Source organism: Talpa europaea, assembly GCF_964194135.1.
Source record: "Talpa europaea genome assembly, chromosome: 8".
Classification (NCBI taxonomy): Eukaryota; Metazoa; Chordata; class Mammalia; order Eulipotyphla; family Talpidae; genus Talpa; species Talpa europaea.
This window is the reverse complement of record NC_140075.1, coordinates 33,736,978-33,757,107: the sequence shown is the minus strand read 5'-3', so window position 1 is coordinate 33,757,107 and position 20,130 is coordinate 33,736,978. Positions and strand designations below refer to the sequence as shown.

The 20,130-nt window shown below is 43.7% G+C and overlaps 1 protein-coding gene across 2 annotated transcripts in view; it reads left to right on the top strand.

The window, feature by feature from the left end:
* The window catches only part of TP53BP1 (tumor protein p53 binding protein 1), an 83,123-nt gene that overhangs the window by 61,866 nt on the left and 1,127 nt on the right, over nucleotides 1–20,130 (top strand). Inside the window, exons 17-25 of one of the 2 annotated variants that reach the window (XM_084241350.1) lie at nucleotides 2,803–2,955; nucleotides 9,561–9,832; nucleotides 10,481–10,630; nucleotides 10,909–11,339; nucleotides 13,621–13,812; nucleotides 14,114–14,329; nucleotides 15,888–16,103; nucleotides 19,329–19,423; nucleotides 19,842–20,041. In XM_084241350.1, the coding sequence (XP_084097476.1) occupies nucleotides 2,803–2,955; nucleotides 9,561–9,832; nucleotides 10,481–10,630; nucleotides 10,909–11,339; nucleotides 13,621–13,812; nucleotides 14,114–14,329; nucleotides 15,888–16,103; nucleotides 19,329–19,423; nucleotides 19,842–20,041 (1,925 nt within the window). The remainder of the gene's footprint in view (nucleotides 1–2,802; nucleotides 2,956–9,560; nucleotides 9,833–10,480; nucleotides 10,631–10,908; nucleotides 11,340–13,620; nucleotides 13,813–14,113; nucleotides 14,330–15,887; nucleotides 16,104–19,328; nucleotides 19,424–19,841; nucleotides 20,042–20,130) is intronic. The other variant, XM_084241351.1, reaches the window with a different exon arrangement.

Below are 20,130 nucleotides of genomic sequence, written 5' to 3'. Positions count from 1 at the left end.
CTCTTTTGCTGTGCAGAAGCTCTTTAATTTGATGTAGTCCCAGCTGTTTATCTTTGCCTTCACTATCACTGCTTTGGGTGATGTATCTGTAAAGATGTCTTTGATGTGCAAATCACGTAGTGTTTCGCCTATAGTTCCTTCTATATATTTTATGGTTTCAGGTCTTATGTCTAGTTCTTTAATCCATTTTGAGTTGATTTTTGTGTATGGTATGAGGTAGTGGTCAAGCTTCATTCTTTTGCATGTAGCAACCCAGTTTTCCCAGCACCATTTATTGAACAAACTTTCTTTGCTCCAATTCATAGTCTTTGCTCCTTTGTCAAAGATTAGTTGCCCATAAATCTGTGGGTTTATTTCTGGATTTTCTATTCGATTCCATTGGTCTGTATGTCTGTTCTTGTTCCAATACCATGCAGTTTTGATGATTATGGCTTTGTAGTATAGTTTGAAGTCTGGGAGTGTGATGCCTCCATTTCCTTCTTTCTTTTTCAGGAGAGCTTTGGCAATTCGGGGTTTTTTGTGATTCCATATGAATTTCATCAATAATTGTTCTATTTCTTTGAAGAATGACATTGAAATTTTGATTGGAATAGCATTGAATCTGTATATTGCTTTTGGTAGGATGGCCATTTTAATAATGTTTATTCTTCCAATCCATGAGCAGGGGATGTCTTTCCATTTCTTTGTGTCTTCTTCTATTTCTTTTAACAGTGTTTTATAGTTTTCTTTGTATAGGTCCTTTACCTCTTTTGTTAGATTTATTCCCAAATATTTGATTTTTTTTGTTTTAATAATAAAAGGGATGGTTTTTTTGATTTCTTCTTCAGATTTATTGTTGTGTATAGGAAGGCTACTGACTTTTGTGTGTTGATTTTGTATTCTGCCACTTTACTGAACTGATTGATGAGTTGAATTAGTTTTTCTGTGGAGTTTTTGGGGTTCTCTATGTATATTATCATATCATCTGCAAATAGTGATAGTTTGACTTCTTCTTTTCCTATTTGGATTCCTTGGATGTCTTTCTCTTGTCTTATTGCTCTGGCTAGGACTTCCAGTATTATATTGAAAAGCAGTGGTGAGAGTGGACATCCTTGTCTTGTTCCAGATCTTAATGGAATTGCTTTCAGCTTTTCACCATTGAGAATGATACTGGCTGTTGGCTTGTCATAGATGGCCTTTATGATGTTGAGGTATGTTCCTTGTATCCCAAGAATTTCAAGGGCTTTTATTATGAATGGGTGTTGCACTTTGTCGAAAGCTTTCTCAGCATCTATTGATATTATCATATGGTTTTTATATTTCTTTTTGTTGATGTGTTAGATAACGTTGATTGATTTTCGGATGTTAAACCATCCTTGTGTCCCTGGAATGAATCCTACTTGGTCGTGGTGAATTATCTTATGGATACATTGTTGGATTCTGATAGCTAAAATTTTGTTGAGGATTTTTGCATCAGTGTTCATTAGGGAGATTGGCCTGTAGTTTTCCTTTTTTGTGTTGTCCTTGTTCGGTTTTGGTATTAGTGTAATGTTGGCTTCACAGAACGTGTTTGGTATTGTTTCTTCCTTCTCAATTTTTTGGAAGAGTTTGTGAAGGATAGGCACCAGTTCATCTCTGAATGTTTGGTAGAGTTCGTTTGTAAATCCATCAGGTCCTGGGCTTTTGTTTTTGAGGAGGTTTTTGATTACCATTTCAATTTCGCTGCTTGTAATTGGTCTGTTTAGGTGTTCTATTTCTTCTTCTTTTTTTTTTTTTTTTAGATTTATTTTTATTTATTTATACTAGCACTGGGTGTAGTCAGAAGCGCGGGAGGGTGAGAGAATTCACCAGAGCCAGAGCGGGGAGCAGAGCAGGCAGAAGGACGAAGTACACTGCTGAGGGGAGCAGCGGGCGGCAGGAGAGGTCTGCACGCCATGTGGGACCCTCCTCCGGTGGCCCGGGAGCAGCCGGGGATCGAACCGGCGCTGCAGAGGCTGCGGGCAGCTTCGCAACCCAGTGCTCAACCGCTGCGCCACCGGGGAGGCCCGGTGTTCTATTTCTTCTTTATCTAGCTTTGAGTGATTGTAGAGTTGTAGGAATTTGTCCATCTCCTCTAGATTGTTGAACTTGTTTCCATACAACTCTTCATAGTAGTTACTGATTATTCTTTTTATTTCTGCTGTGTCCGTTGTGATTTCTCCTCTTTCATTTCTGATCCTGTTTATTTGTGCTTTCTCCCTTTTTTCCTTTGTGTAGCTCAGCTCTTTAACTATAATCTTTCTTCTGGAATAGATTAAATATTTTATATTCTAGGGGAAATTTGTGTAGCTTTTCTCAGGTGTAAGGAAACTATCATTTAATGCAGGAAGAACAGATTGCACTGAGATTAGCAGTTACATCATTTTGGCTATATAAAGTTTTGAAAGAATACTTGCCTTTTATCTAAAGAGCTGTATCTCAAGTATTAACTTGTGTACTGGTGGACAAGTCAGCATCAAAATCCAGAAAGATAAAATCGAAAAATAATGTACTTTTGGGAGGCAAAATTTCAGTTAAATATCCTGGATTTAAGTGCTAGATGTTACGACTTTGATTTAGACAAAAGGTCATTTTGGGTGATACTGCTATAAATTCTTCCTAGTCTCTGGCTACACAGCTGTTCCATATTTTATTTATAGGTGAATAAAAAACAGTGCAGCTTGAAAATTCCATCAAATTAGATTTCTAGAAATTCTGAGCAATGCTTATGATAAAGAAGTTGATCTGGGATAGTGCCAGTCCACGCTGAGACTCATGCCTGTGTTTCTGTATCTTTTGTCACAGGGAGAGGAAGAGTTTGAGATGCCTCAGCCGCCACACGGCCATGTCTTGCATCGCCACATGAGAACAATCCGTGAGGTTCGCACCCTTGTCACTCGTGTCATTACAGATGTGTATTATGTGGATGGAACAGAAGTAGAAAGAAAAGTAACTGAGGTAATACATGCTCTGGATCTGTGTGGCAAATTTCTTTCGATAGAAAAATTACCATAGCGCTCTACTTCCAGCACCTACCCGCCTTCACCCCCTGTCCCGGCCTTTACTGCGTCACCAGCTGCTTAACACTGTTTTCCTTCATCTTTTTACTGGAAAAATAGTCTGGTTTTTTCCACCATTGGTTTGCCATATGGTCTTTGGTCACTTATTTAACTAGTCCCATCATGCTTATCTTTTACAAGAAGAAGATTGGTAAATTTCGTTCATGTATAGAGGTTTTATGTATTCAGTGTTTGGGAACTCAAAGTTTAGCTTAGCTGCATGTGTTTTCTCATTTTCTCACGTTTTCACATTTACTCATTGTGTTCTTTCTTGGTCTCCATCTGTTTGTGGTTATGGATCAACCTGTGGGTAAGAGACACATCTTTATTTCTTTGTCGGCTTCATCATGGACTCATTCCCAGTGTCAACACAATATTGTGTGTGTTGATATTTATATTGGACAATATCATGTAGATTTTTACTTAGATTTAATACTGGCTGAGTTGGATTTTATAGAATTAAAGAATCTGACACGTCTTGATTTATCAATATCTGGGAACCATTTTATTAATTGCTGAAGAAGCATGACTGTTTCCTTCATTCTGCCATCTAGCCACATGGGAAGTGGTATTCAGAGAGAAACTCTGGTGTATCGTTTTATTAAGTGGGACATAATTGTTATGGTTCATTAATGGGCCATTGGTGGATCTTGTATCAGAAAACATGACATTAATTTGAGCAATTGTCTTGTAATCTTTATTGTACACCAAATCCCAGAAAAATTTCTTTTAAAATATTGATTTATCTTCAGTTTGATGTTGGTGGGATTTTTTTCGGTGTTATTGTTACTTTGGAAAATTACAATTTAACAACTTAGAAAAAAAATTTGAGAGAAAATTTTCTGACTATTATAGTGACAGGTACTATATAAAGACATATTACTTCATTTACTATTTCATATGATGCTTTCTAAAGTATATTTCTGGAACTACCAGGCCTGCTAGATAACCTCAGGGAAGGAACATGTTCTGTGGTCATAAATAAGTTTGAGAAACACCAACTGCTATAAAGCCCTCCCTCCCAAATGTCACTTCACAGTGCCTTTATAGTAAAGGCTCTAAGAAGTCCTGTAGTAAAAACGTCTATTTTATTGTTTACTAGTACTGTTTCCTAAACTGACTTTTTTTGGGGGGGGGGGTTTATTTAAATATTTTATTTCATATAATTCTTACATCTTTTTTCATCATTGCACAATGTATGCATTTTCATTTTGGTTATATTCCCCATACAATTGCACCCCCCCTTATTATTATTTTTTTAAATAATAAATTTTATTTTTATATTCCCCATACAATTGCAACCCCCCCCATTTTGACCCCAATCCCTCCCCTCCCGCCCCCCCACCCCCCAAAAAGTGTCTCTGGTTCATAGTTTTTTGTTGATTTTGATTTTTACTTTCTTATAGTTATTCTTTTTCCTGGCCCCTTATTTAAGTTTTCTAGATTCCTGCTATGAGTGAGACCATCCGGTATTTTTCTTTCTCTTTCTGGCTTATTTCGCTGAGCATGATCCCTTCCAGCGCCATCCATGTTGCTGCAAATGGCATGTGTTTATCTTTTTTGAATGCTGAGTAATATTCCATGGTGTATATGGACCACATCTTCTTGATCCAGTCATCTATTTTTGGGCATTTGGGCTGTTTCCAAAGCTTAGCTATTGTAAATAGTGCTGCTATAAACATAGGGGTGCAGGTGTTCTTTGGAATTGATGTTTCTGTGTCCTTTGGGTAAATAAATACCTAGGAGTGGAATTGCTGGATCATATGGAAGCTCTATGTTTAGTAGGTCCAGAAATCTCCACACAGCTCTCCATAGTGGTTGGACCAGTTTGCACTCCCACCAGCAGTGCAGGAGAGTTCTTTTCTCCACACCCTCGCCAACACTGGTGTCCATGATGGTGGCGCGGCAGCGGTCCGGCGGAGAGAGCTAAACTGACTTTTAAAGTAATATTTGTTATTCTTCTCTGGAACATAGTTTGGAAAAGTCTGTCATAATTAAATAAATAGTAAATGACATTGAGCACTAGCTGTATGCCAGACATTGTCGTAAGGACTGTAAGTGACTTAGTTAATCCTCACAACCATGCTGTGAGGTAGATACTATTATTTTATTTTGATGATGAGGAGAAAGAGGCATAGCAAGTTAAAATAACTTGAGATTACATAGTTAATAAACAGGCAGTCTAGTCCCAGAGCCTGCGTTCTTAACCACTCCAGTATGCACCCTCTCAAGAGAAAGTGATGTGTGCCAAAAGAGAGGCACATAGCATAGTTCAAAGATGGAAGAAATTCATCTATAGAGAGTTTTCTTTTTGGTCTTTTAAATATTTATTACTTATTTTTAAATTTTATATGTTTTTACATCATTTTTCATTTTTGCACGTGCATGCATTTCGTCATGGTTATGGTCCCCATTCAGTTCCCACCCTCCTTGTTTTCATCCTGCTCCCTCCTCCCCTCTCCCCCCTACCTCCCCATAGCGTGTCTCTGGTTTATAGTTGCTTGTTGATTTTAATTTTTACTTTATTATAATTAGTCTTTTTCCTGGTCCCTTATTCAGGTTTTCTAAATTCCTGCTATGAGTGAGACCATCCGGTGTTTTTCTTTTTCTTTCTGGCTTATTTCGCTGAGCATGATCCCTTCCAGCGCCATCCATGCAGTGTTTCTGGATGAGGGTTAGAAAGCGTTTGAGTTGAACACTGACAGGTTAGATATTTGGAATATAAGGGAAGACAGCATTACAGGTGGAAGGACTGGTGAGCAGATCCAGAAAGAGAGAGACATAAGAAGGAACTGTCTAGGCAGGTAGCATAGAGGTGTGTGAGGGTGTGAAGGTAGACACGGTGACGTCAGAGGATTCCGGAAACTTTGCTTCTCTCTTGTTTATCATCTTTTAAAGATTTTATGCATCTGTTTACCAGTGATTCTTTTTTACTGTGTTCCTGACATCATGGCCAGCACTGGGACCATGAAGATAAAAAGACAGTTATCCTGTTCTCAAGCTTACACAGGACATGCTCTGATTCTAGAACTTGCTGGTTGCTGCAGTATAGGCACGAGGAGATGTGTTAGAAACAGGGACTGGAGCCTGCTAAGCCACCCAGAGGAGGCTAAAAGGCCCCACAGAAGATGTGAGGCAGGAGAAGGAGACATTGAAGGGAAGGTGAGAAGGGCATTGCAGGTAAAATGGAAAGTTACATTTGTAGACACTGTGGCTGCTTCATGACTATTTAGAAGTTCAAACAAGAATGGAAGGGTGTGACAGGTGAGGTGGTGCTTTCAAGACTGGTAAGGGCCAGGAACTTAAGACTTCACATGCCACAGAAAAGAGTTTAGATTTTTATCTTCTGTGTTAAAAAAAGAGTCTTTGAAGAATTTTGGGGAAAGGAGCGACACGCTCAGATTTGCATGTTGGAGAGGTCAGACAGGCAGCAGTGCAACAAGAGTTGAAGTGGGTTGAGGATAGAGGCATAGTTTAGTCATAGTTTAGTTTAGAGGTAACGTGTGTCAGCTCAGCATGGTGGCAGTGGGGATCGACAGGAGAGAAATATAGGACTTCCCTTCTTCTTGAGGGATACTATCGTTCCAAGAACCCCACTGGATGCCTGAAACTTCGGAGAGTATTTGTACTGTTTTTCTCTTTACACACAGATCTATTATAAAGTTTAATTTATAAATTTTTGGAGGAAGAGGTTGACAACAATAAATATAATAAGGTGGAACAATTACACTGTAATAAAACTTAGGTGAATATGGTCAGTCTCTCAAAAATCCTGTTGTACATAATGATTTAGACCCCAGTTAACCACGGGTAACTGAAATGTAGAAAGTGAAAATAAGAAATCTATAGAGGGTGAAATTAATAGACTGATGAGTTGCTGAGGGTGGGAATTAAGGGAAAGGGAGGAGTCTTAATAATGCCTGGGCTTTTTATTGGGCAGCTGGATAGATGGTGTATGATATACTATAGGGAATAGAAATAGCACACTGGCTTGAGAAAGTAGATCTTTCATTCAGTCAATATTTACTGAGGGCCTCTTCTGTGGCAGGCACTATGCTAGATTCTAGTCAGGATACAGGCAGGAAAGATAACGGTTACAATCGCTGTCTTAATGGCTTCTGTAGTTTAGCAGAGGAAACACAGAGCAAGTAAGCAATATATTAAAAAGATCATAACAGGCCAAATTGAAGCCTGGGTCTATGTCATTATAAGAACAACTACTTCGACAGTTGCAAAAGCCAGTATAGCTGTTAACTGTTCTTTGGGCCAATTCTTCAACCACCTTTTAGGCAAGTCTTGACCCCCTGTCCTTTTGCTACAGCCAAGAAAAGGAATTGGCTGAAATTTTTGGCTCTTAACACCCGTTTTAGTTAGTGACTTTGGCAGGTTATGTTGGTTTGGGTCCAGCTAGTGCAAACAAGTTGGGTGGTTGGAGAATAGCATGTTAATGATGAAGATTTGGGAAGTGGTGCAATTTCTGGTAATGACCCTGGAAACAGATGGCTGAGGTAGAGGAGAGAAAAGAGTTACTGGTGATAAGTAGATCTGGACACTTGGGGTCATCTGGATGGGACAGCTGATGGAAATTAGCCACAGAAAATGATGACAGAGTGGGAGTGGGGAGGAAAGGGAGGCAGTAAGAGTTAAAGTCTTCATGGATTAGAGGGAGCTATTCGTGAGTGACAACAAGGAACAGAGAGAGGAAAAGTTTGCAGTCAAGTGGTGGCTTGGTAGGAGCCAGAAGCGGTGAGAGAAAATGCTCTGTTAATGGCATTGGGAGCAAGGAGGCCTCTCCCTTCAAACTCTTGAATTGAGGTTTGTTTGAAAAAAAAAAAAAAAATGAGTCTCTGCTGGAGAGATCTGCAGGGGATGTGAGATGTATTGGGATATCTGGTTCATTCATTGAAGGCAAGGAAATGAAGAGAGGTTGACAGATTGGATGGGTTAAATTTCAGGTGTCTGAGTCATCCAGGGGCAGAGTTTAGTAGGTTTCTATATTTGAGAATTTGGAGCTGAGTCGTCAGTGTATTACTGGTAGACAGGCAGGGATGAGTCTAGGAAGACTGGACAGGGGGAGCTTAGAAGAGTGAGAAAAGGAACGAGAAAACAGCTGGGTAATAGCAATTTTAACGGAAAAGGCAAAGAAAGGAACCCCGCAAAAAGCATGAATAGAAGTACCTGAAGCGGTAAAATGAAAGGAAATTTTATGGATTCTAGAGGGAGAGAGTTTCAAGAAGGAAGTGGCCAGAAAATAATCATTTAAACATCTTTTTTTTTTTTTTAAGATTTATTTATTTATGCATACAAGAACTGGGGTATAGGCCAGAGGTGTGGGGAGAGGTGAGAGGATTCACCAGAGACAGAGTGGGAAGCAAAACAGGAGGATCTACTGAAATACACTGCTGAGGGGAGCAGCGGGCGAGTCAGGAGAGGTCTGCTGCACCATGTGGGTAGCTCCCTGGCTGGGGATCGAACTCGTGCTGCAGTAGCTGCGGATAGCTTCATAGGTTGCAACTTAACCCCTTGCGCCACTAGGGAGGCCCTCATTTAAGCACCTTATGGCATTATTTAAATGTGTATTGCAGATTCCCCAGAGGGATTGTAAACTCTTCCTTGGAAAGAGCCTACCTTATACTTCCACATAATCTTCTGACACTTAGCACAATATTGCATGAATGGTCTAGAGCAAGAAGGCAAATGTATAGTACCTGTGCTATAATTTCTTAGCCTTGTGTCCACAGAAGACATTGCTGATTAGTCCTAGAATTAAAAACCTGGGATTTAGCCTGGTAAGCTGCTTAAAACAGGTCCAGTCAACTGCTGCCCATCCATCAAAGTATGTGTGCGTGTGGGATACACTCAGTCTGACATCCTGTCCTCTCTAGATATGAAAAATTGAATATTTTGATTTTAACCTTTTTAGTCTTCATTTTTCTAAACAGAAGTCATGATTATAGACTGTAATTTTTATTTCCTTGAGCACTTGTTGAAAGGTAATGTAAAATACCGAATCTCAAACATTTAATGTTATCTACTGCTAGTCAGACACCCAGAAGGACTCCTAACCACTCACTTCCTCCTCTAATCTACCTTCTTCCTTAGCTGTCTTCTCTCAGACAGGAGTTACTTCTGTCCTCGGGGTTAGAATCCTTGCTGGTTTCTCATTAGCCAAAGTTGTGAACTTGTCGGAAAAAAAAGATAATTTAGTTCATGATAGAAGTCATTTTTTAAGTCAGTCAAGACCACTTTTCTTTCTTTCTTGAGATATAATATATTCTGAGTAGAATGCACTGATCACAAATGTTTAATTCCATTGGCTTTTACACTTATATATACCCACTGCTCAAACAAGATAGAGAAATTTCCGTTGTTCCAGAAAATTTCCTCCTGAGTCCTACTGTTCTGAACTGTAATTTCTTGCTATCTCCAGGATTTTTCCACCGTCACATTAACATTATGTTATTGTGGTGTCCTTTAGCCTTTGTATCCATTTTTTCCTTGCAGGAGACTGAAGAGCCAATTGTAGAGTGTCAGGAGTGTGAAACTGAAGTTTCCCCTTCACAGACTGGGGGCTCCTCAGGTGACCTGGGGGATATCAGCTCCTTCTCCTCCAAGGCATCCAGTTTACACCGCACGTCAAGTGGGACGAGTCCGTCAACCATGCACAGCAGTGGCAGCTCAGGGAGAGGAGCCGGACCAGTCAAAGGGAAAACCAGCGGGACAGAACCCGCAGATTTTGCCTTGCCCAGCTCCCGAGGAGGCCCAGGAAAACTGAGGTGCAGACAGGGTCTCCAGAGAGAGAGCCACAGCAGGGGAAGGGTTGCTGACATTTTTATATCACAGGAAAGGGGAGTAATGGGAAATCCCCCCATCCTCCATCTGGGATGAGTCAACTCCTCTTCCTCCCCTTTTGTTCCTCTATTTTGGGTTTGCATGAGAGTTCGGGTAGAGCCCGGTGCGAGCTAGGCTTCACTGGGAAAGAACTCTCAGAAAATGTTGCAAAACAGGTGGGGGACTCTGAGGATGCTGGCACAAACTCTTGCCACCTCCATTTTCTGCAGTCTTTTTTGGTTTGGAATACGGAGAGTTTGAGGTGGTGGCCCCCAAGTTGACACATCCCTTAGCTTTTTGTTATCCTTTGCAGGTGTTCAGAGCCTGAAGTTGAAGAAATGGCAGGGCAGAAATGGGTGTGCTGTCTCTGACAGCAGCAGTAGGGAGCTTGGTCAGGAGGGACTAGACACCCCAAGGGGAGGGTGTCCTTTACTACTGTCCTGTACTCTCCACTCCCCGACTGATAGTGATGGGGGTGTGTGGGCCAACTTCCTGTTGCCCTAGAGGCCGAGCACATGTTCACCTGAGGGCCAAGGGGAGAAGAAAGGATTCAGTGGCAGGTGCTGTCAGACTAACCTATCTTCATTCTCTAGTCCTAGAAAAGGGGTCAGTCAGACAGGGGCGCCAGTGTGTGAGGAGGATGGTGATGCAGGCCTTGGCATCAGACAGGGAGGGAAGGCTCCAGTCACGCCTCGTGGGCGCGGGCGAAGGGGCCGCCCACCTTCTCGGACCACTGGAACCAGGTACCCGGGTAGTGTGAGATACACTTAGCCTGTGACTTGTTAGAAAAAAAGGGAGTAGAGAAAAGAGGGGAATTCAGAGTATGTGGGGTGTCAGGAGGGAGAAGAGGGGCCCACGTGACTGGGGAGTGGGCAGGGAGCACAGTGAGGCCACTGAGCGACCAGGCCTCTGCCTGTCTTGGGGTTATCAAAGAATGGGCTGAAGGAGTGGGGAAATCGGTAGACAAGTACTTCTCTCTTCCTGGTCTCACTGCCTTCTCCTGTCTCTCCTCTCTCTGTAGAGAGACCACTGTGCCCGGCCCCTTGGGCGTGGAGGACATCTCATCCAGTATGTCGTCAGACGATAAATCCTTCACCCGTATCACGCCCCGAGTGCCCGACTCCACCAAACGAGCAGACATGAGCTCTAGTGTTGTGCGTCGAAGCGACTCTCCAGAGATTCCCTTTCAGGCTGCCGCGGGCCCTTCCGATGGCTTAGATGCCTCCTCGCCAGGGAACAGCTTCGTGGGGCTCCGTGTTGTAGCCAAGTGGTCCTCCAATGGCTATTTTTACTCTGGGAAAATCACACGAGATGTCGGCGCCGGGAAGTACAAGTTGCTCTTTGATGACGGGTATGAGTGTGACGTGTTGGGCAAAGACATTCTGCTGTGTGACCCCATCCCGCTGGATACGGAAGTGACGGCGCTCTCGGAGGACGAGTATTTCAGCGCAGGTAATGAAGGCGGCAGAGGCCAGATACTGACTGCCCTGGGCAGCCCTCTCCGGTCAGGAGTTCCCAAAAGCCCCACTCCAGCCTGATTACTTTTCTGGTCTCTAAAGTCACAGATTCCATTCCGTCAACACTGGTGACTCAACCACTGGCTTTTTTATTTTTTGTTCTTTGTTTTTGAATGAACTTCTAATTTTGAAATATTTTTTATTTACAGCAAAATTGCAGAGTACTGAGTTGCTATATAGGCCTCACCCAGCTTTCCAGCTAACACGTTAACATGAGATGTTTGTGGCTCGTTACTCTTAACTAAACTGTGGGCATTATTTGGAGTTCACCAGCCGTGCCCTGTTCCTGTTCCAGGACACAGTCCAGGCTTACCCCCTGCTGTTAGTCCTCATATGTCCCTTGATCTGATCTGTGGCCGTTTCTGAATCTTTCTTGTTTTTCACGACCTGGACAGTTTTGAGGCGTACTGGTCAGGTATTTTGTCGAATGTCAGGTATTTCATTCGGTTTGTCTCATGGTTTGTCCTGATTAAACTGGAGTCATGGGTTTTCAAAAGCAAGCTACGGAGGTGAAGCACCTTGCAAAACCGTTGGAAGGGGAGGAGGGTGTGTAAACACGCACAGCGCATGACTGGTGCGCAGGTTAAGGTGATGTGTGCCAGCTTTCTCTGCTGTAAAGTCAGTGTTCTCCCTTTCCAGTCTGTTCTTTCACCAGTGTCTTGTACTGCCTGCCTTGATGGAAACCAGCTAGGAAGCTATATTGACGTAATTTTGCTTAGGAAGTTGCTAGTGCCGTGTTTGTGAGATTGATGCCCATCATTTTGGTTTGTAGAATGACGTGCTCCCCCCCACACCCCCCAACCTCTGCTTCCCCCACTTTTTTTTTGAAGTAGCCCGTTCATGGTGGATGGCGAGGGATTTCCTGTGATTGTTACACGTGCTGTAGTTCTCTGATGACATTGCGTTTTAGTGAACTCATCTGGAGACACGTTTATATTGAGTTTGTCATTTAAAGACATCTTTTGGGTACCCTATTATTTGTTAAATGGGCCATTTCACCTTGTAGTTCTGGAAAACTTAGCAGCACATGAATGGATGTCTTTTATGGCTCGTGACTTGGTTTGTATCAAATGCATTTGATGTTTCAGGGATAAAGCCTCTCTCGGAGGTCCCCGTTGGGCCCTCTGAAGGCAGACACCTCTGTGCAGAGGGGCTCGTGGGCAGCAATGGGTGGGGATTGTGTCTCATTCATTGGGGCCGTTAGTGTCAACACTAGATTGCTTCTCTTTCCGGTAGCGCCGCATGGGAGTGTAGTCCACGGTAGGAAGTACGTTGTTGGCCTCGGTGCCTTGTGCTTTTGAGGGGGTTTGTATTTGGCCTGGCAGTAGCGAGTTAAGGTAGGAGATGCGTCCGTGAGGGAGAGAGGAGGATAGTGTGGCGGGGATAAGGAGAGCCAAGGCCCGTCTTCCCTGTGTTTCCACGGTGGCGCGCTCTCTGGTGCTCACTAGCCTTCTGTTCCCGTGTCGGCTAATGGGAGAACCTTGTTTATAGGACTGAAAAAAGTGTTCCGATTAATGCCCCGTGTTTACTTTGTGTCCGTGTGAACTGTTCACGGTGGATAGCGGGGACGGAGTGGTACCTTTTACATGAGGGGCAGAGTCAGGTGTAGGCTGGGGCCTCCAGAATCCCAGCCCAGCTTCCTTCTGTCCCCCACATTTATGTTCCTTCTCACCCAAAGGGGTGAGCTTTCTGTAGTGGAGCAGGAGCAGGAGCAGGGACGGAAGATTAGGCAGGAGGAGCAGGGTTTGTTTTCTTCCGTTCTTTGCTCTGTGTCTGTTTCTAGTACATAACAAAGGACAGGCGCATGCTCTCAAAATCTCATGTCTCCTACAACTTAACTGAAAAGTTATCACTTAGCTTTCAGACAGCCAAGAAGGACAGACTTAGTAAGTCATAATGGGATAATTAAGAAGCCATTTCACTTCCAGAACCATTGGGCCCACTAACAGCTCATGGAGACTGACTCTAGGAAGCCTGATAACTAAAGGCCTCCTCCTGTTGAGACACTTCCCATGTTGTGGAAACTACTCAGGGATGCATGGGTAGTTGTCTGTACCCTAAATATTGTTGCCTGGGATTCACAGTTGGGATTTTAAGTTCTAACTTACGTCCACTGTTTGAGCTCCTGGTTCCCCGACTCAGACCTGCTCTGCAGAGCCTAGTGAGTGGATGCTGAGGAGCCTACAACAGCAGCAAGCCTTCTTTTCCCCACCCAGGTGTGGTAAAAGGGCACAGGAAGGAGTCTGGAGAGCTGTACTATAGCATTGAAAAAGAAGGTCAGAGGAAGTGGTATAAGCGAATGGCGGTCATCCTGTCCTTGGAGCAAGGAAACAGACTGAGGGAGCAGTATGGCCTGGGCCCGTATGAGGCAGTAACGCCCCTCACCAAGGCCGCAGATATCAGCTTAGGTAAGACCTTTGGCCCCCATTTTGCTTTTGGTGGGAGGAATGGTTTCTAGAGCAATTGGTAATGCTTCCAAAACCTTCGATTCCTGTGTGGCATATGAGAAGGTGATACGTTGTCGTTCTCTGGCCTTGCTGCCTACCTCTGGTAAAGACTAAAACAAGATATGGTGACCTTAACAAGAGGTTCCTGCCCCCACGGGAGGTGGAGGAAAGGGCACAGTGGTAGCTGGTCAATCTGCCCAGCTTTTTGGAGTTCAGGGCCTCAGACCATGAGAGTTGACCAGTATTTGGCTTATCCTATCAGACAATTTGGTGGAAGGGAAGCGGAAACGACGTAGTAACATCAGCTCTCCAGCCACCCCGACTGCCTCCAGCGGCAGCAGCACAACGCCTACCCGCAAGGTCACCGAAAGCCCTCGTGCCTCCGTGGGAGCTCCCTCAGGTAAAAGAAAACTCATCGTATCTGAAGAGGAACGGTCCCCTGCCAAGCGAGGCCGGAAGTCTGCTACTGTGAAACCCGGTGAGTGCTCCCTTCTGCCTCAGTCGCTGTGAGACCACGGTGGGCTATAGGGCCAGCTGCTACGTGGCTTCAAAGTTGGGGTCCTGAAGAAGCCCACAGGTAGTACCCAGAGACAGCTTACTGTATCCAGCTCTTCCAGCCCCCCAGATCTACCATCAGCCTAGCAAGGGCAGAGAGAGGCCATGTCTCAATCACAAACGCTCATTGACTCCCATGTAGGTTTTTAGGAGGAAAAGTACTGAATTTTAAGCAAATGCAAATTAGGTAAAGTTTGTCTTTCTTTACTTGGCACTGTCTTCTACTTCTGGAAGTTCTGCTCCCCCCTCCCTTATACTCAAGACCCTGACTTTCCCATACTTTGTCTTGAAAGCTTATTCCTCAGCCTGCATCTCCCCTGCTCTCCTCAGATAGTCCCTTCCCAGCCCTCATGCTTCCTGTGAACAGTGGTGTAATTCGCCTGTTGTTTACTGTGTCCGTGGCCCAGCCCCGGCTGCTGTGGCTTCTGGAGAGACAGGGAGAACCCTCTGTCTAGCAAACTGATGTTCATTGGTTGGTCCACTGTCCTGGCACCAGAGTTCCTTTTCTTGCCTGTATCTGAGCTGTGTGATCTGTGTTTCAGGGATGAGAGGCACGGGACTCCGTGCTTCATATACATTTCCTCATACAATTCCTGAGGTGTAGGTGCTAGAATGCATTTTCCAGTGGAAGAATCTGAGGCACAGAAAAGTTGGCCAGCTTTCCCCAGGTAACACACAGAGAGCCAGAATGCAAACTCAGGCAGTCTGACTTCAGAGTCCAGGCTCATATATCCTATATCAGACTATTCTCTTGCTGCTGGTTTTATTTTAGGGAGACATGACCTGTCTGTCATCTTAGCTTCTTAATGAGCCTACGATTCAGCTTCTCCAAGTCAGGTATCTGTTTTCTTGAGGACATATTGGGGCACTCTAGCATGGGTGTTCTGGGAGTCCTGGACTGGCCGTTCACTGAACCTTCCTAACCGCAGGTGCTGGAAACTGGGGTCACTGAAGCAGGCTATTGGGAGGTGGCTCTGTCAGCGTGTAAGAATACTTCAGTGCCGAGTATTCCATGCACCATCCTGGTGAAGGCCCTGGGCAGGGTGGGAGTAATTGCTGGAGCTCTTTCAAGTAATAAAAGCAGGGGTTTTATTTTGTCTTGCTTTATTTTTAAGGTTACTTCAAAATACCACCTATTGGGGAAATCACTGAGCACAAGATTTCCAAACATTTATAATCTTACTAATCTTTGTATTAGAGCTAATTCTTTCTTCAGATGACCTCAGAAGTACTTGGTTTATTTGTATAAAACCAATATTAGTTGATTTTCACTTATGACAACATTATACATTGTTTTCATAACTACATAAAATTTAAATACATAAGGTCAGCATCTCCTAGGTTGTTGATCTTAAGAATGGTGTTTGGTTTATAGCTCCAAAAAATTCAATCCCTTGCCTGTCCACCTCATGCTTGGTGGTGGGACCCGTGCCCAGGCAGTGGTCCGTGTCGCTCTAGTAACTGTGCCCCTGTGCTTCCAGGTGCGGTGGGAGTGGGAGAGTTTGTGAGCCCTTGTGAGAGTGGAGACAACATGGGTGAACTTGCCACCCTGGAAGAGCAGAGAGGGCCTTTGCCCCTCAACAAGACCTTATTTCTGGGCTATGCTTTTCTACTCACCATGGCCACGACCAGTGACAAGCTGACCAGCCGTTCAAAACTCCTAGATGGTCCTGCAGGAAGCAGTGAAGAGGAGGAGGGTAAGGCCCTGGGACATCCTGGGCATCTGACATGTGCTTTTCCTTCCTGTCCACTTACTTCGAGTCTAGTGGCCCCTGCCAACTGTACAGGAGGCAGAGCAAGTGGCAGCTGGTCAGAGAAAATTAATTTTACCCTGCTTCTCAGTCTATGGACTGGTTTCACAGAATTTTCTCAGTGGGTCATCAAAGCAATACTATGAGGCAAATGGGAGCTAGATTTTACCATCCACGTTACGGAGAGGAAACAAGGTAGGAGAAGATAAAGAATTGCATTTTTCTGTGATGTTACAGTAGAGTTGGGAGTAGAACCCAGCATTTGCTCTATTACAAGCATTCAGGACAAGGTAGCTGAGTGCTCTGCCATCTTTCCCATTGGTGTTCCAGGGTGAGCTTCATTCTCGTGAGGTTTTTAAGACTGGGACTGTGGAGTGCTCCAGGGTGATTTCAGAGAAAATCAGCTGCTAGGCTCTTTCAACTCTCGTACCTCTCTTTAACTTGAAACCAAGTCTGCCTACACCCGGTGTTTCTACATTGTTACTTAGGGTTTGAGTAAAGGCTGCAGTTGGGAGAGATAAAAATTTTAGCTGTCTAAAGTCAATGTGAACCAGAAATGTCTATAAAAATTAAAGATCTGTGTGAAATGATGTTCTACACGTTAAGTGTTCTGACTAGTGTTAAGTCTTGTAAGAGGAAACTGAGTTAAGGAATATGGTTATCATAAAATGTGATGGTTGGCATTTCAGGTACGGAATGATTCTTTCCTAATTAACCAAAACTGTACCTCACCTGCTGCAGGCCACAGGGAGAGGTACATGGGTAGGTGGTCAGGGAGCTGGGTAGAGGTGTGTGCTATCGGTAAACAGTTGGCAATAGAGAGGCTTTAGGGTACGGGAGCAGGTGTGGCAGTTCCAAGGGCGCACAAAACCTCATTTGTCCGAAGTCAGTAAGGTACAGCAGGAGAGAAGGTGTGGCATGAATGTAGTTTTAATTGGATCATCTTATGGCATTACAAATAATGTCCTGATCTTTTTTTCTTGTTGGACCCTGGCCTTTATTCCCTAACACACTCCTGACCCTTCCCTAGCCCAGGATCTTACAAGGCAGCTCTGCAGATGTTTCATTTGTTGGTTTGGTTGTCGTATCCGGTCACAGGCAGGACGGCCTGCTCTGGTATAATACGCAGCTTGCTCAGTGCTTGAAAACTCTTTGAGCCTGTGTGTATCTAATAACTCGACTCAGATATCCCCTCCACTCCTCCCTGCTAACACAGCAAACATTTGTCAACTCATGTAACCACAAGTGAGGGGAAGTAGGTCTTGTCTAAATGAGGACTCTAGAACGTTTAGAGGAATCTCCAGGTTTCTCGTTAAATTGGTTGTGGTGACTATGTCTGTTTTATGTTGCTTCTTCAATCTTGGACCAGAATCCTTGCTGTTTTTGGCATATAAAAATGCTTAGGGCTTCCGCCATCTCAGTAAACCTGATGACATCTGTAGTATTTTAGGGTTTTCAAGAAACAATGATCTGTCTTGCAGACAAATGGGACTCTTAGATGCCAATTTATATTGTAACTTATGAGACATTAATAATGAGAATATGGCACCTGGTCTTGTTAGGTGGCCCATTAACATTAGCCACAGGGATTGAGTCAAGTCTGTTTAGCAGCTTTATCCTTAATTTAGATGATGGGATTAAAAACTTTTCATTTAAGACTGGCTGGGCAAGGCTACTCCTAAGTTTAAAAAAAAAAAAAAAAAAAAGCAAAGGAAATTAAATCCAAGCTGGTTAAGAAATGGATTGCATAGACAGGGTAATATTTGATTATACAAGTGCAAGGAAATACAATTGGAAATACCTCTTCTCCATAGGTCAGGACTAGAGAAATAATGGACCTTAAGGGGCCATGTGTTAGTAGCAGTGTCAGTACTGAGAACTGGCGTCATATATTGGGATGGATGATGCAAAGGAAGCAGTAAGAAATAGGCCTGTTATGTTCTGCGTGTTCTCATGTCTATAGAGTTTCTAGTTTGGGTTTTCATTTTGAGAAGAACCAAGAATGTTCAATCAAGAACAGAACAGTGGGGCCTCCCCGGTGGCGCAGCAGTTGAGTGCTGGGTTGCAAAGCTGCCCGCAGCCTCTGCAGCACTGGTTCGATCCCCGGCCACTGGCGAGGGTCCCACATGGCACAACAGACCTCTCCTGCCACACCCGCTGCTCCCCTCAGCAGTGTATTTCGTCATTCTGCCTGTTCTGCTCTCCCCTCTGGCTCTGGTGAATTCTCTCACCCTCCTGCACTTCTGACTGTACCCAGTGCATGTATAAATAAATCAATCTTTAAAAAAAAAACGAACAGTGAAGAGTAGGTGAGCCAGTCAGATAGAGGACCGAGTTTGGGCATTATCTGAGCAGCTTCAGCAGGCAGGGAGGGCTCCACTCTCGGGTCATCACTGGATATGGCGGGGAGGGGAAAGGGTTGTGGCATTTGAACTTTGGGTTTTTTATTTGTGGTAAGTTTACTAGAACTTAGTGTTGTCAACTGCTCCTCTCATAACTGAAATTAGATACTTGGTCAAAATAATCAACTTTTAATTGCTCTATGGTCCTTATAGCTTCGGCCTCATCGCATAACTTTTACTTCCCCCTCAACCCTGTAGAGCAGTCATGCTGTTCAGTGTCCTGTACTCCAAGATCAAAGGTAGATAGTTCAATAAAAAGTCTGAAACAGAATTTTCTGGCCAGCCTTCATGTAACTAAAATTTTAAAACTTTTAACATTCTGGTTTATCATTTTCAGTGTATAGTGGGAACGTGAAGGTTTGATTATAAAGTGCTAATCTGTGACTCATTTCATAGAATTACAGGAAGTGGCTTAGTTTGCTGCAGGACTTAAGAAGTTCCTGATAGTAAATGCATCACTCTGGGAAGGGGCTGTGGCCCTCTCTATGAACAGTACCATGATTAGTCTTAGTGCAGAAACCTTTTAAGTTCTTAGATCTGGGACCTATCTCCATTTCTCATCTTCCCAGTCCTCCTGCTTTTGCCCCTTCTTCTGGCTATACTTTATAGGCCTCAAGACAGATCTCTTTCTAACCCGTGAGTAGGTCTGATGTAGCCTGCAACACTGTGCAAATAATGGGGAGTGGCAACGGGGACAGTGAGAAGCAGGCGTAAAGTAGTAAATGAGAAATGAAATAGTAATTATCTTGGTCTTCTGTGTTTTATATAGAAATTTTAGAAATTCCTCCTTTCAACAAACAATACACAGAATCCCAGCTTCGAGCAGGAGCTGGCTATATTCTCGAAGACTTCAATGAAGCTCAGGTGAGGAGTTTCTTTCTGCAACTTACCAGAAGGGCAGTGATGAAGAGTGTTTGCTGTATTGAGGAGTCAGGGAGGTTGAGTATAGCAGCCAGAGCTCAGAAGAAACGGTAATGCAGAAATAGAATCGTTACTGTGTACAAGGAAGATAAAACGTTGGGCTAATTAATACCTATGGTTCTGCTGCTCGGGCAGAAGCAGACTGAATTGTGTTTAGAAGAAATTCTATTATGTTGCTGATTCTTAGCCCGAAAAGCAGAATACCGGGAGGCTGGTTTTCTTTTAGGACTTAAACCTTCAAAGCTATAGGTGAGGCACAGAAAGAAAGCATCTTGGCCCTTTCTGTGTGAGAAGAGGCTGTGGGTAAAAGTACAGGCATAAATAGTACTTGCAGGTCTTCACATCTGTTCTGTTCTTCCAGTGCAACACGGCCTACCAGTGTCTCCTAATTGCGGATCAGCATTGTCGAACCCGGAAGTACTTTTTGTGCCTTGCCAGTGGGATTCCTTGTGTATCTCATGTCTGGGTCCATGACAGTTGCCATGCCAACCAGCTTCAGAATTACCGTAATTATCTGCTGCCAGCTGGGTACAGTCTTGAGGAGCAAAGAATTCTGGATTGGTGAGTATTTGAAACCCAATCTAGAATGGTAGTCAAGCAGATGATAAAATACTGGGAGGGGGAGACTCTAGGTGAGAAATTATTTATGG